This window comes from Quercus robur, chromosome 4 (assembly GCF_932294415.1).
Source record: "Quercus robur chromosome 4, dhQueRobu3.1, whole genome shotgun sequence".
Lineage (NCBI taxonomy): Eukaryota > Viridiplantae > Streptophyta > Magnoliopsida > Fagales > Fagaceae > Quercus > Quercus robur.
In genome coordinates, this window is record NC_065537.1 from 29,451,283 (window position 1) to 29,469,928 (window position 18,646).

General features: G+C 37.2%; 1 protein-coding gene across 7 annotated transcripts; it reads right to left on the bottom strand.

Annotated features, from left to right (window-relative positions):
- Positions 1–12,035: 12,035 nt before the first annotated feature.
- LOC126721102 (uncharacterized) lies at positions 12,036–17,507 on the bottom strand. 7 transcript variants are annotated; one of them, XR_007653814.1, is made up of 9 exons: positions 17,185–17,504; positions 14,945–17,067; positions 14,196–14,397; positions 13,898–14,097; positions 13,659–13,819; positions 13,144–13,162; positions 12,692–12,793; positions 12,514–12,559; positions 12,036–12,387 (listed from the first exon to the last, which is right to left on the bottom strand). XR_007653814.1 is itself a non-coding variant. In XM_050424126.1 (5 exons), exons 2-5 carry the CDS (start codon positions 17,013–17,015, stop codon positions 13,782–13,784), a joined length of 2,511 nt encoding a protein of 836 aa, XP_050280083.1. In that variant the 5' UTR covers positions 17,016–17,067; positions 17,185–17,504; the 3' UTR covers positions 13,510–13,781. The 7 variants fall into 7 exon arrangements, 2 of the variants coding, with proteins under 2 accessions (XP_050280083.1, XP_050280084.1); XR_007653812.1 differs by having other exon boundaries at positions 13,115–13,162; XR_007653813.1 differs by lacking the exon at positions 12,514–12,559 and having other exon boundaries at positions 13,115–13,162.
- Between the last annotated feature and the right edge of the window lie 1,139 nt (positions 17,508–18,646).

The window sequence follows — 18,646 nt, forward strand, 5'->3', positions numbered from 1 at the left end:
TTGATTTTCAAGAAACCTTCAGTTCGGTTATCAAACCTTGCACTATTCGCCTTGTTCTATCCTTGGTAATCTCAAATGGTTGACACATATATCAACTAGATGTTCAAAATGCATTTCTTCATGGAACACTTAATGAAGAAGTCTACATGCAGTAGCCACCTGGCTTTGTAGATCCCAATGCTCCTAATTTTGTTTGTCAATTGCACAAATCTCTCTATGGGCTCAAACAAGCTCCTCGTGCTTGGTACAATAAGGTACACACCTTTCTGGTTCAGTATGGATTTTATGGAGATAAATCTAATACATCTCTCTTTATCAAAGCATCATCTAGTGGTATTCTTTATCTACTAGTATATGTAGATGATATTATACTTACAGGATCTTCTATTGTGCTCATTCAACAAATGATTCAAGCTCTTCATCAAGCCTTCTCTATCAAAGACCTTGGCTCACTTAATTACTTTTTGGGAATTGAAGCCACTAGAGGACCCCACGAGCTCTTCTTATCTCAACAAAAGTACATTCTTGATCTGCTCCTCAAAACCAAAATGGACCAAGCTAAACCATGTCACACACCCATGGCAAGCAATCTCAAATTGTCCAAGAATGTTGGTGATCCTTTCCAAGATGTCACTTTATATCAAAGCACAGTTGGTGCCCTCCAATACCTCACCTTCACAAGACCTGATATTAGTTTTTCAGTCAATAAGGTTTGTCAATATATGCAGCAGCCAACTGATGTTCATTGGACAGTAATCAAACAAATCCTTTGATATTTAAAGTTCACTATTGATCATGAAATCCTCATTAAGGCTGTGTTTGGTTGCCGTAAAACGTTTTCCGGAAAATACATATTTTTCGGAAATGTTAATTTCTGGAAAAGGAAAATATTTGTGTGTGTTTGGTTGCATTTCAAAAAATTTTCCGGAAAACATTTTCTAGTGTTTGGAAAAGAAGAAAGGAAAACACAAATCCAGGGGCAAAACCAAACCCAGAAAACCCAAATCCAGATCGCGCGATCGCGATCTCGCCGGCGCAATCTCGCGAAGGCGAGATCGCGATCAACGTCGCGATCTCGCGACGGCGCGATCTCGCGTTCGCGAGATCGCGATCGACGCTTCGCGAGATCGCACCGTTGATCGCGATCTCGATCCGGCGCGATCTCGCGAAGGCAAGATCGCGATCAACGTCGCGATCTCGCGACGGCGCGATCTCGCGTTCGCGATCGACGCTTCGCGAGATCGCGCCGTCGGACTGGTCTTAGGACTGGAGATCGCGCCGTTACTGGTCTTCTCCCTCGCGCGCGCGCGCTCTCTCTCTCTCTCTCTCTCTTTTCCGGAAATCCTTTGAAGTGAAAATAGAGCCGGTAATTGATTTCCGTGGTCAAAGGCGTTTTTTTTCGGTCAACGGATTTCAATTTCCGGAAAATAGAATTTTCCGGACCAACCAAACACACTATTTTCCGGAAAATCATTTCCGGAATGCGTTTGAAGTCGATTCAAACGCACCCTAAGCCTTCTACCAACATCCAATTTATGCATTCATAGATGCCGATTGGGCTGGTTGTCCAGATGATCGTCACTCTCAAAGTGGCCATTGTCTCTACCTTGGTCCAAATCTTATTTCTTTGAGCTCCAAAAAGCAAGCCAATGTTTCAAAGTCTAGCACTAAATCTGAATACCATGGTATTGCTTATGCTACTGCTGAAGTCACATGGATACAATCTCTCCTTAAAGAACTGCAAGTTTCTCTTGCCAAACCACCAATCTTATGGTGTGACAATCTTGGTGCTACTTATCTCACTGCCAACCCCATCTTTCATGCCTGCATGAAACGTATTGAAATTGATTTTCACTTTGTACATGAAAAAGTAGCCAATAAGGACATTAATATTCGCTTCATCTCATCTCGGGATCAAACTGCAGACATCATGACTAAACCTCTTGGCATAGCACGATACACGCTTCTTTGCAACAAGCTCACTGTCTCACCAAGACCGTTGAGCTTGAGGGGGCCTATCACAGCTCACAAGTCCAACTCACATACTTGAGCTGTAATAGTAACCGTTCCACAAATCTCTCTTCAATTCAAATTTGAATTTGAATATGTAATTACTACTATAATCTCTCTCCCTAAAATCTCTCTATTCTGTAATTAACCACTCCTATAATTCATCTTCTTGTATAGCTATATATTGATGTAAATTCTCTTGTAAAGATGCAGAAAATATAATACAAGTATTCTGTTTTTATACTTCTAACTGTAAAGTTTCCTTTAGGAGTGTAGGCACACAAAATCCGGTCTCTAGGAAGCTTAGAACTAAGGGGGATACCTAGTATAGTCATGGCACTGGCATCTACATGGCCAAAGAGGTGTCTAACCATGCTCGATTTCTAGTCTCGAGTTTCAAGGTCGATAAGCGTATTAACTTTGACATCTAGTGGCATACAAATTGGTGGTACTGTGATGCAAAAAGTAGATGGTTGTGGTAGTCATTTATCCTTCCTTATATCAATAGATGACCCATCTCCCACTTGCCACCTATGCCTATGTTGAATAATGCTTTGGGCTGCCATAATGCTTCGCCATTCAAAAGAAGGTCGGTTACCAAGTTCTGCGTGATGAAAGTCGTTACTAGGGAAATAATGTGCTTTAAAAACTCCATGAACAAGTGAGATTGTATTGGTTTGCAGCTGTCATCCCTATTTTGCCAACAGTGCAAGGTTAAAGGCCTTTAGATCTTGAAAACCTAAGCCACCTTGATCCTTGGATAAGCACATCTTCTCCCAACTCAACCAAGCCATCTTGTTCTTCTTATTAGAGTGTCCCCACCAAAATTTTCTGACCATACTTTTCATCTCTTGGCAAAGTGAGTTTGGAAGCTTAAACACACTTATAGTGTAAGTTGGGACTACTTATGCTACTATCTTGACAAGGATTTCTTTACCTGCATTCGATAAAAGCTTCTCATTCCATCTTGAAAGTGTGTTATGTAGTCTATCAACCGACCAAAGGTGTTGCTTTAATTTATTCTTTCCCACTAATGATGGAAGGCCCAAATATTTTTCATATTGCCGGATTATATCTTCCCCAAACTGGTCCTTGATGTCCTCTTGGATATCCTGAGGTGTATTACGGCTAAAGTATAAGGAGGTTTTCTCACAATTTAATTGTTGCCCCGAACCTTGCTTATATGTATCTAGAATTTTCTCTAGAGTAGGGAATTCCGCTCTTGTAGCCTAACAGAAAACTATGCTACAATTTACATTTCCTTTTATTTTGTTTGTTGCATTTGGTGACGCATACTTCCACACCTGCTAAGAATAGATTTCAAATGAAACAAACTTGAACATCAAATTCGTGATATGGAAGTTTAAACCATTTAAAATTTTGTAAATAATGAATCTTCGTAAATGGATAGGGATTTTTTTCTCTAAAAAAAAATAATAAATAAATAATGAACCACAAAGCTTCAAGGATGGTTTGAAAAATTTTACCCATCCAAAAATCGAATATTATTAAAACAAAAGAATCCAATGAACTTAAATTTGTTGTAAATGCATGAAGTTATGTGAGTGTGATGTTACTTTCATAAAGGGATGGAGTTATATTATTTAATGCATGATGTTGCATTCTTAAGAGTTCTCTCCATCCTACTCTTAACAAATATATATATATATATATATATATATATATATGAGCTAATTACAAAAGAAGATACACACTTGTATTCAAGATCAATTGTAGTTATGAGGATGACCACTTAAGGAATAAAGTTTATATATTATCTTCTCCATCCATTTCTTTATCTTCTAAAAATTCAATTAGATAATACTGGTGAATTTACATCTTAAGCATTTGATAACTATTGCATGTCAATTGGAATCGATGTTGAACATCCTGTTTCCCATATACATAATTGTAAAGGGGGGAAAACATGCATTGGGCCATTCTTAGAGGTGGGTTCTGTTCAACCAGTCTCGAAGGTGGGCTGAGGACATTGGATCGTCCACACTAGAGGGGTGAATTTGACCTGAAGACTGACAAGCCGCGAAAGGCCCAGTGCCTAGAACCCTTAGTTCCCGACTAAGAGCCCATGCACCACCGAGGACCCTAATTGGTATTGGGCACAAGTTATGAAGTGGTTTGACATAATCAAACTGATGGGACACGTTGCAGATTCCAAATTTAATAGAGGAACAGTGCCATAGACTCAGGGAGTCACTTTAACCTTCGATTTAGTAGGGCCCATGCACGTGTAGAAGATTTTGTCATGATGAAGGACCTATTAACAAAATAGTATAAAAGAGAGAAGAGGGGGATAGATTGGGGGTTGGAAGGTGGGTGGAGTGAAAACATGAAAGGAGTGCGAGGAGTACTTTTGGGAATCAAAGGGGGCAGCTTGGCTCAAAGCTCTTATCCTCGACCGAAGCTTACAAATAGATTTGGTGAACCACCTTGGGGGCCCAAACAAGCATAACCAACAACTGCTCTGGGAACCTCCCATTGTGGGCTAAAAGCATCCCCTAAGAAAAACAAATAAATTGAGGGCCCAATCCCAATAAGGTAGAGCAATTGAGATTTGGGGGCCCAATACTCAAAATGGTTTTGTTGAATCACTTATCAAAAGACTTCAAATTATTGCTCGACCATTGCTTATTAAATCAAAATTACCCATTTCTGCTTGGGGACATGCTATATTGCACATCATTAGTTCGCATTAGGCTAATTACTTATCATAAATTCTTACCATTGCAACTTGCACTTGGCCAACAACTGTAGACACCATTTTTGCATCCATTATTTAATCTTGGAATATGGTAAGATGGTCATTTTATGTATTTAAAAATCATGGTCACATTTTAGCTACTAACTCATTCATCACATGTCATAAAAATGATCTTGAGATATCAATGATCACAACAGTACATTCGGTTTCTCAATTGGACAGTCAAATCGAAAGATATCACAAGATCAAATTTTAATGGTCAGCATTCATATTAATTGGGTGGAGCCTATCACGCATAATTAATGGAAATTAATTTTGATTGGTCACTAATTAAAATAAATTAAATGAATTTTTGTGATTGGTTGAGTCTTTGTCTTAAAAAAAAAAAAAAATGTTGCATGGGATTAAAATAAGTGAGTTGATGAGATTTAAATACTGTCAGATAATAGGATTTTAAAGTGATTATCCTCAACTTAATTATTTTAAAAATCCTAATTATCACTTTGGAATATGATTTATCATGAATATACATTTAAAAAAAAAAATCATCAAAATACAATTTTAGGCTTGAAAACATTTCAAAAACGTGCTAATCAAGTAGCAGTATTCAAACTTGTGTTGTAGGATTATAGGCGTAATGAGGGGAGTACGCCTTGGCTGAGTGGACTGGGGCAAAGAAAATGGAAATGAAGTCTCCACCTAGTTTTATGGCCTAGGAACCATGTATATAGCACCCTTACGCGAAAGGACTGATCTTACTACCAGCATATTGGTTCAGAGTTTAGATACAGCTTGGGAAGGTATTAGGCACCCAAGATCGCTCAATCTGTGGGTCGGCTTCCACTCATTGTGTCTTACGTCTTAATCACATTAAATGCATGTTCAATATTGCATCTTAAACTCACACACACACTAGCATACATCTAAGCATACAACTTGGCATCAATCATCCCAAATCCCTAACATGCATCTAACCATATGTCATCTCATATTTCATCCAAGGCAGCAACATATATACATCAAATCAAGGCAGAAACACAGGCATGGTAAGATTAAACAAACATGTGATAGACATCCTAACATCAAAACATATCATTCAACCAAAACATGTTCATATCCTTCATCAAAGCACAAGATAAATGTATGTTCATATGAATGCATGTCTTACCTCACTGCATCACAACACTTATGCATCAATTCATGGTCATGTCATTTGCATGTTAATGGCAAAGCATTAAAATGAAAGAAAACCCTAATCTAGCATGTGAAGGACAAATAAACACACAAATAGAGAAGCAAAGACTTATAAACATAAACCTAGACAAGGCAAAAGCATGTTAAATAAGAGAAACAAAGAAACAAAAACAAAAAGGGGATGAATCAGGGTTTCTGGGCTCGAGTACGCATACGCATACATAAGGCCTGCGTGCACAGGCCAGTTGTATGTGTACGCATGCAGATAGCATGCGTACGCATACATGCCTAGAACCCTAACCTAGAAACAACAAGAACAAAGAAACAGAGCAGAAACTTAAGACAATAAATCTAACAACCTAACATGCTTTAAACTATAGAACAAAGAAAACCTAAGCTAAGCAGACATATCACAACATAAATAATCAAGAAAAACAAAGAAAACAGGAAGATTAAAACAAGAAAAGCAAGGAAATGAAAGAAAAAAAAAGTTTAGAACTTATACCTCAAAAACAAAAGCTCTCTGGCTTGATTTTGACCATCCCCTCAATGAAATCTATTCACAACCAAACAAAATTGATTAGTAAACTTCAAAACTCAAAGATCAAGATCAAAAAATGTTCCAATCAAAAGAAAATTGACTTGAAAATGTTTTGTAAAAAACTCCCTCTTTGATTCACTAGTTCTAGTGAATCTTGGGTTTTCCCGTAGGATTTTTTATGTGTTTTGAAAAGGTATCATGTATGGCTGTTTATATTGAGAAAATGGGGATTCATTCCAAACATTAGTTTTTAATGCAAAAAACTTGTCTTTCATATCTTCTGGAACCCTAGCATGCGTACACATAGCCGTATATGCATATGTATGCATGAAGCTTCGTATGCTGGGATGGGGCATGCGTACGCACGTCCTAGGGCCTTTATTTTCCAAAAATAATTTTATTCAGCTCATAAAAGAGTTATATTTTCCATGAAAACCTTCCTCAAGTCAAATTAAGTCTGGTCGAGCCCTAAACCAACCTTGAGCTTTAGAGTTTTATCATATTGGGGAACTGGGGCTCGAGTCGTAAGGGGTACAAAATGTGGTGTCTACAAGGACAATTTTGACATAGAAAACATCAAAATTCAAACAAGGCTATTTTCTAGCAAAATTGTAAGAAATTAAATTTCTATCCAAATTTCAGCTCAATTTGATTTTTGGGTAGAGAGATGTCGCCAAAATACTAGAACATTTTCAGATCTAAAAATTTAGCTTAATTCTTATTCAAATCTCCTTTTTTTTAGGATTTTCCCACTATGTTTTTGGCTGACTTTTTAAGTTATCTTCACTTAATTTTTAAGTCATAAACCCCTCTATAAATAAAGGGGAACACCCATCATTCAACCCTTAATTCCCTTTAATGTTGGAAAGACTCTTGAAACTCTACCAAAATTCTAACCTTTTTTAGATCAAAATTTTCTGTAGACATTCCTCATCAAAATTTTCTCCATTGTTATTGCTCCCTCTATCCACCAATCAATGTAGAAAGAAAAAGTCCTAAAATACTTACACATGGATAAAGCTCATCCTTTGAGCATTTGAATGGTAGGTTTGTCACTTGATGTCAAGAAAGACCCATTTTGATAGCAAGATGATGATGAAGAAACTCTTGGTCCTGAAGTATCATATCTTAGTGCAATCAGTGCTTTTGATGTATCTTGCAAATTACACCAACTCGAAAACATTAGAATGGGATTAAGCATATATTATGTTACCTTCGTGGGAGGATTGATTTTGGAATTATTTTATCCAAATGGATCAAATCCACAGTTAGTTGGATATGCTAATGCAGGTTATCTTTCTGATTCACACAAAAGCCAATCCCGAACATGATATTTATTTACTTACCTATAGCAACAATTTTATTTCATTGAGATTTGTTTAACAACAATTTATGTTACTTCCTCAAATCATTCTAAGATTATTGCAATTCATGAAGCAAGCCATGAACGTATTTGGTTGAGATCAGTAATTTAACATATTCGTGAAAAATGTGCATTATCATCGATCAAAAATAGCTCAACGATATTATACGAAAATAATACTGCTTGTATCACTTAAATTAGAGAAGACTATATCAAAGGTGACAAAACCAAGCACATTGCACCAAAATTCTTTTATAATGTGAGCTCTACAAGAGCAGTGATATTGATGTCAAGCAAATACGATCATGTGATAATTTGACCAGTATAATCACTAAGTCATTCCCAACTGCGACTTTTAAGAAGATAGTGCACAACATTGGCATGTGCCGACTTAAGGATCTTTTTATCATGAATAGTGGAAGCTCTATGTACTCATGAAAGGGGTAAATTTTCTAAAGGATATGTGCTAATTGTACTCTCTTTTTTTTCCTTTGCTAAAGTTTTTTCCCACAGGATTTCAAATCAAATGCAACACACAATTACTAACTTTCCATTAGTTTGCGTATATAATCGTGCCAACTCATGATTAATAATATTCAATGTTGTTTGAGAAAGTGAAAGATTGTATACTAATTAACCATTTTTACTCCATAATTTGAATAACATCAATCTCTACCTTCACATTGCCTTCTTCTCTACATATTTCTATACATAAAAACAGTTAACTTCCTCCTTGTCAACTGAAGGGATCAATGGAAACTTCGTAATCATAAACGAAAAGAAAAACCAAGAACTTAAGAAAGTCACATTGCAGGTACTCCAATTACACATCAACGCTACACTGTCACAAATGCATCACACCCCAAAGCAAGTGTGCAGATACAATCAATTGTGTAATTGTTTTGTTGTTTCAGACCCAGCTACACTTGCCAATTGCCAATGCTCTTGTCCTCAATTTAGTCTTTGTGCTCAGTGCTCACTGCCACTTACACTCAGACCTTATGTTAAAAACCTTCTCATCCCCCATTGCTCCATGATCCCTGGCTGCTCCTTGAGCCCCGCCACATTGTCAACTTAAGTTGTCCACTTATTAAAAAGAGAAGTAAATAACGCATTAAAGATAGGTAAATATTCACTCAGTGGTGGATCTACTGGTAGTCTGAAACCAATAAAGTCATTATGCTTTTTTTTTCCCTACAAAGTATAAAAGCCACATTAATCATATTTTATTAAAGATAACCCTACAACAACTTTAAAGCAATGAAAATCACTCTATTTTCCATTGGCATTAGATTTGCTTGTTTGCTTCTCATTGTTTTGCCTTTTTCTTGGCTTCTCTTTCCCTTTCCCTATCCCGTTGCAACTTCTCTTGTTATATCCAAACCAACGACACTCACTACACCTTAGAGGCACTTCTCTTCTCAGCCTGTAGGAATTTCAAGGCTCATCAGGATCTCTCCTCCTATTAACCTTATAATTTATGTCAGGTAGGCTCACAAGAATTAGGGGTGTAATACGGGGGTCTCCATTACTTTGTGGCCATAGGTCTGGACTATTGGAATTACTTGGTGTATAACAAATGAATGTCATAATGAAGGTTTCCTTCTTCAAACAGCAGCAGCTTAGGCCTTTGCCTTATCCTTTTTGTATGCAATTGCAGATAATGTGTGGGTTAACTGGAATACCAGATACATCCCGCCTATAGTAACTGCAACGATGCTGTTCCAAGTAAACCACAAATTGTTCACCTCTGGTATTGACCTCACACTTAGCTCCACCTGACCACGCTTAGCTCCTTGATCTTCTCCAACTTGTCTTGAATTCTTGGACAAATAGGACCCTCATACTTCATCATTGCATCTCTATTTGTGTAAATTTTGGTCATCAAATACATCCAGATCATCTCCATTGTGGTCAATAGAAGCTTATTCCTTGCATTACCTTTGAGTTAAATATCTCACACAAATCATTCAAAAGCATGCTACATTTTGTGTGAGACTGGAATGCATGCTTACTCCAACTCCATGGAGTAATGGCCATATCTCCATCTTAGATCAAACCCAAACTTGCTTGTTCTGTCCAGCAGCAAACCACATCATATCCTCCAACATTAGACCATTCTGATTTTTATTCAAATTAGCATTTAAGTAACTGACAAAATCTGTCTTGCTTTTGGAACTATTTCATCCAATGCAGCAACAATCCCTACCACATCCAATACTTGATGAATAAATATATAGAGAATGGAAAACATGAGAAAAACAACAAACTTCTCATCTTTTGCTGGTTTGTTGTGAAACACCATCAATGGTCTCTCACAGGTCCAATATCACTTATTAGATTTTCAAGAAACCAATTCCAACTGTCTATAGTTTCACCCTTAGTAACTGCATATGCAATGGGGTAGACTCATCATTCCCATCTATCCCTACTACAGCTAGTATTTGGCCCTTCAACTGACCCCTCAGATGCATGCATAAGGCTAAAATGATTGGCCAACATCCACTTAAGAACCACTTTTTACAAGCTTTTGAGAAAACGTACATCCTTCCAAAGAAAGGGTGCGGCTCTATAGTGGCCCCAACCTGGGATGCCTCAGCAGTTAGGGAGAGAACCTGGACAAACCATAAACCCAGAAGTCTCTGGTTCAACTCCTAGCTGAGGCATTTCGTGATTTACCCTAAGTCTGCTCAGGGGTGGTCCCACTGGCCTATTCCTTGAGGGGGGTTTCCCGTCAATAAATAAATAAATAAAAAAGCTTGTGAGCTCTACAGTGCCTAGGTCCACAATTCCGCAAAGCTATCTCTAATCCTTGTAAACTGCTAAGCAAAGATTCCTTCAATTAGAAGCCTTGCATACTTCCTAGTCCTTGATGGTTTACATAAACTTAACTCCACCTGATGCTCATTTATAACCAGATCCAAAAGTTCTATCAATGGCTGGATTGGCTCTAAATTTCTCTAAATATTTCTTGTCAATCCACTTGTACGACACCCTCATAGTCGCAAAGGCCCTGCTACGTGTATACACATTATAGAGTTTTAACTAGCAAAGACCTCAGCTACTTATTCTAAGAGGCAAATATCTTCCAACTACAACCTTCTACACAGTTAAACTTAACCCTACCTGACTCATTTTTTGCGGTTGTAATCCGATACCCATCTTTAATTTGTATGCTAAGACAGCTTCATTCAAGATCTTATGGTCACTAAAGAGTTTACCAAGTCTAAATTTGAAGATTCTCTAAATCTGTCTGTGGATTGAACTCTTCAAACCTAGGGAGCGTATCCTCATCAGAATCATGGGGTAATTAATGTATCAGAGTGGCCACTATCAAATTTCCTAGTACAGAGCCAAAACTGGTTGGCTGTGCAGATTGGCTGTGGATTGTGAGTTAATTGGCTGTTTAATCATTTTGTTATGTTGTGGGGTCACATTGTTCATTGTGATATGGATTCACATTTCCTAACTCATCTTCAACCAACTCATCGTAATCAAGGTAATCAAACTCATTGTCACAATCAACATTTTCAGCCCCTACCTGTTCAGACCCACCTCATAAGCCCCTTCATCATTATCCCCACCAGTTTTTTTTTTTTTTTTTTGATAATTCAATAGTTGAGGGTGGGAGGTTTGAACCCTGGACGACTTTGTTGGAAACACCCAGGGGTGCCAACCTGTCAGCTACAAGGATCTTGGCAAGCCTAGGTAACTCTGCATTCTCATCCTCATTAGATTCCTCATACATCTCTACAGTTGATGTGTGTAAATCATCATGCACATTACCACCACCCTCATCGGTTAAATAAGAATGGTTGCACTCTACTTACAATGGTTTCACATCCATTACACCATTCTCAACATATATGTGCATTGTCATATCTACACTTATACTATAGGTCATGTGACTAACATCTCTGATTGTATTCAAACCTCTTCGCATTTGAAAACCTCCTATCAGGAACTAAATACTCGAATTTTATGACATTGTGCACAACAATTTCTTTACACAGTCCCTACCTCAATGACTCATATAAGTGTCACGATCAACATAGTCATACACACTAATTTTCTCTCCCACATACTTCCTCTTATTACCAAGCCGCTTTATACCATGATAAGAAAACCAATAGAAATTGGGGGTTAGTAAATGGGGGACCAGGCAATATAATAGGACATTCATGCTGACCAATCAACTTCAACACATATACAAAGAAAACATAATATTACAAGAATCAAGTAATGGGATTACATGAAGAAACTCATTTTCTAAAATTGAACTTTTAAAAATCTTATGAAAAAAGTAAATTTAGAATAAAAATCCTTAATTTACTTACAAAATACAGAAACTAACACAGATTAATGGATTTCTAAAAGTCAAAACACCAACGATTGAAAACCCCAACAAGATTCGTCAATCCACTCAACTAAGAACGCTCCAAGATCTGAAAATTTTTCCTTCTTCCTTTCCCTCTATTGCACTTGTCTCTTTCCATGAATCAATGGGCGGGAGAAGGTCAATGTTGTTTAACAAAGGTCAATTGGATTTGGGGGAAATCCCTAATAGGTTCAATAATAGTCAATGGTTTGGTTAATCAAATTTGAGAAAAATGGAGAAAATAAGGAAATAAAATGAAAGAAAGGGGGGGGGGGGGGGGGGGGGGGGTTAGTGTGATGTCATTTTACCAGCTTATGGGCTACGCAATGTTGTTTTGCCAGCCTCTGGCATGTGCTGGTTTTATTTTCCCCAAAAAAAAAAAAAAACAAAAAAACAAAAAACCAGAGCTAGTTAACGGCTAAAATGCGATGAAGCTTAACAGAACGGCCATTTTGACAAGGAGAGGTTAGTGCAACATCGTCTTACCAGCTTATGGGTCACCAAGAATGGATGCTACGTTGTTTTGCTAGCCTCTGGCACGTGCTGGTGTTTATTTTGTATTTTTTTGTTTCCAAAATTTGATTAAATCTGGGGAAAAAACCTAAACACTGTCATTTATTAGATAATTTTTTTTTTGATAAGTAACGTAAGAATATTATTAATAATAGGAAATGTGCCAAACCGAGTACATTGGGGATGTACTATGGGGGCACAAATCAGGAAACAAAACAAATATATGTGAAGATAATTAATGGCCAAAATGTGACAAAGCTTAACAGAAGCATTTTGAAATCAAATTAATAGTTAGGGGTGCAAAATGCAAAATTTGGAACTTGAGAGACCAATTTAAAAACGACCCCAAGCTTAAGGGGTGAAAAAGTGTATTTTAGCCTAAGTTTCCTCTTACACCTTTTCTTTTGTCCTTAATCCAAGCTCACCTTGGCCACTAAATCACTTCTGCAAAAAACCCAACCCAATCATTTCATCTGATGTGCAAAAGTTAATAAGATAAATAAATAATACTTTCATTAAAGAATGAAAAATGAGAAAATTCATCCCATATGTAAGAGTATCATAGGCATTAGTGATATAGCCTAATATTCAAAATCTTACGTGCAAAAAACATCCATCCATCTCTTAGCTTTTTTTCCTCAGGATTTGGGGAAAAAAAGAGCAGGGGTGGGGTAGAATGGGGCTAGGAGGGGTATAAATATGCTCAATTTGTTAACTAAATAAGAGCAAAAATGAAAGTAAAATACCCAAATCAAACACCAACTCAAACTAATGAAGCAGAATTGCCAACATTGAACCATGTGAATGCTATTGAGTCCAATTTTTCATTTCTTTTTTATGTTCATGCATTTACTCAGTTACCAAACAGAGCATAGATGACACAACATTTAACCTTCATTCTAAATGACATTATTAATTATACACAATTTTCTAACAATACCTTTCTCCATCTGATCATAGTCAAAATGGTAAATATGTGTCAATGCAGAACACCACCAGATAGATAAGAAGCCTGTTGGATGTCCTACTAGCTTAATTGATTGTTGAACATTTCTATCTTCATCTACTTTGATCCATCAAAGATCTCGTTATCATCAAACCCTGAACATTAACAATATCTTCCACTTAAGAAAAGAAGCTTTTACAGTCATTTTTCAAAATCCAAAAGAGATGAAGTACCTATGCCCAAGTCTTCGGCATCATCATCAACTAAGGCTCCTAACTGCATCGTGTTAGTGGTGGGTGGATTAAGTGACACCCAATCTGAACTCCCACAGTCCTCAAAGCATACTTCCTTTTCCATTACCCAATCTTCAACAAGACTCATGCAGTCAAATGATATTGGATCCATATAATCGTGTTCTTTGTTCTTATGAACCCTACAAGAAAACAGTTAGCAAAAGAGAAATATCTCTGTTCCCTCCAATTATAAATTAGCATCTACAAATAAAAATAAGATTAACTGGTTTCTACTTACATTTGTCTCAGACGCAAGTTGCACTGAACAAAGAAAAGATCACTAAACCGCTGACGCTCAAGGCAATTCCTTGTTTCATATATATGTTCAAAAGAAATTTGACTTTGCTTATAACTGATAGAACTGCAAGTTTGACTAAGAATACGGACTGCCAAACGTGCCAAGTTTGGGCAACCTCCTCCATACGTAGACCACCATTCAACTTTAGGCAAATAGAAAATTTAAAAATAAATAAATAAATAAAACAAATCAGCTGCATGTGAAATGCACAGGGAAACTAAATAGATCAAACAAATTAAGACAAGAAGATGCAATCATCACCTCAAAACAACATGCATAACATTTGCAGAAAGGAATGTGACCCATTGGATGATGGGACACACCAAATGGGTCAAAAAAACCAAAATCTTTCCAAACTCACTAGACAAATGTCTGGAGAATTTTCTTACCATTTAAACATAAGTATATGACAAAATAACAATGAATTAGTCATCTTTGTTAAGATTTTTTCCCATATTGGTTTCTTAATGGTTAAAAATGCTCTCCACATGCCAACCCAGCATGCTTGCTATATGTAGAACCTAAGTATGATGTAAGGTTTCTTGGACATCCATTGAACTAAAACTAGTCATGTGAAAATAATGATCTTATAAGTAAATCAATAAATCAGAAATAACATGCAAATCTATAAAAAAATTATAAATTAAAAAAATAAATAAATAAATAAAAGAGGAAGAAGAAGACCTCACCAGGCAGCAGAGTGTCTCTACTTCTAATTGCCAAATTCCTCCCCAAATCCCCAACAGCATTCTTGTATGAGTTTATCTCTTTGATGATTTTATCCTGGACTTTAGTATCAGGCACCAATCTCTCTATGCAGTCAAACATCGCAGACATGATCCCATTATGAACACACCCTTTGAGACTATAGAAAAACTTGGGGTTAAGGTAGAAACCAGCAGCATGAAGAGGAGGATGCCGTTGTTGTTCCCACCTGTGAGCTATGATATTCCAGTAGGCCATATAATCCCGTCTCTCAACAAGTTCTCTCTTAATTGCTTCTTTTGCCCGGTACATTCCAGCATAAATGTATCCCATTGCAGCCCTCTTCTCACTACCAACAATTCTCAAAACTCGCAAGAGTGGACTTGTCAAACGGCTAATCAAGATGCATGAAGACCAAAACGAACGATTAGTTACTGTATGTAGCATTGTCAGCCCCCCCGGTTGTTTTGAAAATGGACAGTCCATCCACTCTTGGGAAGTAACCATAGATTGCAGACAAAGTTTAAGTTCAGCCATTTGTTTCAATGTCATAAAGTTTGTTGCAATGGGCGTGAGTCCGGGTTTTACAATGTCATTGCCAAAAGTAAATTTCTTCATCATATTTAAAACCATACTATGCTTGTAGACAAACCTTGTAATAGATCTAGCCTGTTCAATTATTGAATTAATCCACTCAAGTTTCCCAAAATCCTCGAGGATCAGATTTATACAATGAGCCACACAGGGAACCCAATATAGGGTAGGAATTGTATCCATCAACCTTTTTCCCGCAACGATCAATTTTTCTGTGTTATCAGTAATCACTTGCAGAACATGCTCAACTCCAACTTCTTCCACCACTTGTTTAAGCAATTCATATAAAGCATCTGGTGAATAAATGATAGCAGATGCATCCACAGATTTCAGAAACAATGTTCTTTCAGGACAATACACTGTAAAAGTCAGAAACGTTTTACCCTTTTGTGAGTACCTTCGGTTCACCAAAATAGAACAACCCGTTCTCCTCCATGTTCCCATATACTGCTGAACATCATGCTTCACTTCTTCAACTGCACTCTTCAATATCCAACCCCGAAGATCATGGTAGGAAGGCGGTACCACCCCTGTTCCCCCAGAGACAATCGCATCAATCATGGGCTGAAAATAAACCGAGTCCTTCACTGCATCCAGGGGTGCACCAATTTCATATAAAAACCGCCCTATAGCCATCTGAATTTCTTGATTCTTTTTCCTTTCCAGTTCAATGTCATTATTAACAACACCAGCATCCATAGCAACTAAAGAATTTTCACCTCTAAACCTCTTCTTCCTATCCATGCTTGTACTGCCTATCCCAATTTCTTCTTCTTCTTCTTCTTCATGATTCACTAACAACTTGGAATTGGGTGCTCCACCGGATTTGCTTCGTGCATGATTAGCAAACACATTGTCTATTTCACAAGGAACCGGGGACGGGCTGCTAAAGTCAATGCCACCATTACTATTAGCACTGGCACTAGGATCAAGTACAGAAGCATTTAAATCTCTCCTCCTCTTCCTCCCATCTACACTCACATTACTTGTAGCAACATCTTCTTCTTGATTTGCCAACAAATCCAAATTGGGTGCACTAATCGACCCAATAAACGCCTGATCAACAGACTCATTGCCTACTCCTCCACCAGTACAACCCAAATCGGGTGCTTCAATCAACTTAAGAGGCGTATGATCAACAACACTAGGAGTTGTTGAGATAATGATTTGAGTCTTGTTTTTCTTAGCACCCGAATTCCTAGCATTCAACACCTGTTTCATCAAAAAGCGAACTTCGGGGGGGACTTGGTCGCAAGTGGGGCCATTCCCTTTGCGACCGGCAAGATGTTCTTTGATCCTATGTATCCCACCACCCTTAAAAAACTTGCCACAATATGTACACTTCTTAAGCTCTTCTTTGACCCCATTGGCATTTTTCTTAACAAAAAGTTGACAATGTTTCCATGCTGGGTCTTGCTTAGTTTGTGAAATTGGCGAGGGTTCTAGTGAATCCAAGCTCATTGATGCTATTCTCAAAGTCTTTTCTTTGGTTATTAATCAAAAGATTGTGAACCTTAGAAACCCAAAAAAAAAAAAAAAGTTTTGCTTTTTTAGAATATAGAAAAATAGAAATGAAATAACTAAACAAAAATATTAGAGAAAGAGAGAGTGAGAGAAGGAAAGAACTTACATGGGTTTGGTATGTGCGTGATTTTTGAAGAGTGAAGAATCGTAGTGTTTGATCATGAGTTGATGATGATGATGGGAGAGAAGAGGAGTAGAGAGAGAGAAAAGAGGGTTTTTGGGAGGGGGGGGATGGGTTTTCTGTAAAAACCGGTTAGGGCAGTTGGGACTTCTAAGGATCAATTCAAATGATTTAAACACTCATTGCCTACGCCGGTTAGATCAGCAAAACCGGGAACCGGACCAGATCGACCAATTATGAAATGGATTCACCTACCCCACTACGCCGTTTTTGCGATCCTACCTGTAACCTGAACTCATCCCGTTCAACTAGCCCAAAAAAAAAAAAAAAAGGAAAATTACTAGGGGGGGTTGTCTTCTTCTTTTTCTTTTTTCTTTTTTTTTATACAAGTATCTATTCTAGTTTAATCTATGTGTATATGTATGTAAAGTTCCCTCCTGAAAACTTGAATCCCGACCCTTACCCTTCCACACCCCACAAGCACTTATACTTGTGGAGTGACCATCGCACTAAAAGTATGCGGTTGTCTTTAAATTAGATATTAAAGTTAGCTTTTTTACTATTTAGTTTATTTTATTACTATTCAACTTATTTTTGTTATTATTTATAGGTTTCACTACACTTTTTGGTACTATTTATGGGTCCTGCTATACTATTTCAGCTAACTTTTACCTTTATTTACAGTACTTTCAGCAAAAAAAATTTAGTTTTAACTAAATAATGTATTCCCAAAGATGGTCGAACACGTTGCTTTCTCTATATACAAAAGAGAAATTTACATTTACAAAAGATTTGGCTAAATTAAGAATATCTTCAACTATAGCTTTATTGCTCCAGTGAGTTGATAAGCTTGAATTTTGCAAAGGCTCTATCACATTCCACGCATCTCCTTCTATAATTTTTATGTTGAATCCCTTAGCTACTGCTCTAGGGATAGCAAACTAAGTTGCCTCAGCTTCACGACGAATAGAACTTCTTGGACTAATTTACTCAATCCATGCCTCAATAAGAATCCCTTTATGGTCTTTGCTCACCACAACCACAATCCACAAAGCTATATCCTTCTTTGATAGCTACATCAAAATTCAAATTAATCCAATCTGTGGGTGGAGGATACCATTTTGGGTCTTTAGATGGTTTCTTAATCAGTTCTCTCTCGACTAATTTGTGCTCTTCCAAAGATCTCAATAATTGTTTCGCAATCTCCATATGGTTGCTTTTGACTTCCTCTAATCTTATTTTGTTTCTGATCCTCTACAAGTGGTCACAGACAATTACAGCAAATAGCTGGAAATTTCTAGATTCTACACTATTTAGCCCCAGCAAGTATTCAGGGTACAAAATCACTTTCATCCAATCTGAAATTGAGAGGTTATTTAACCTATTCAAATTAATTGGCCAATGTGACGTTAGCCAAATTTGGGCAGCCCAATCACATTAAATAAAA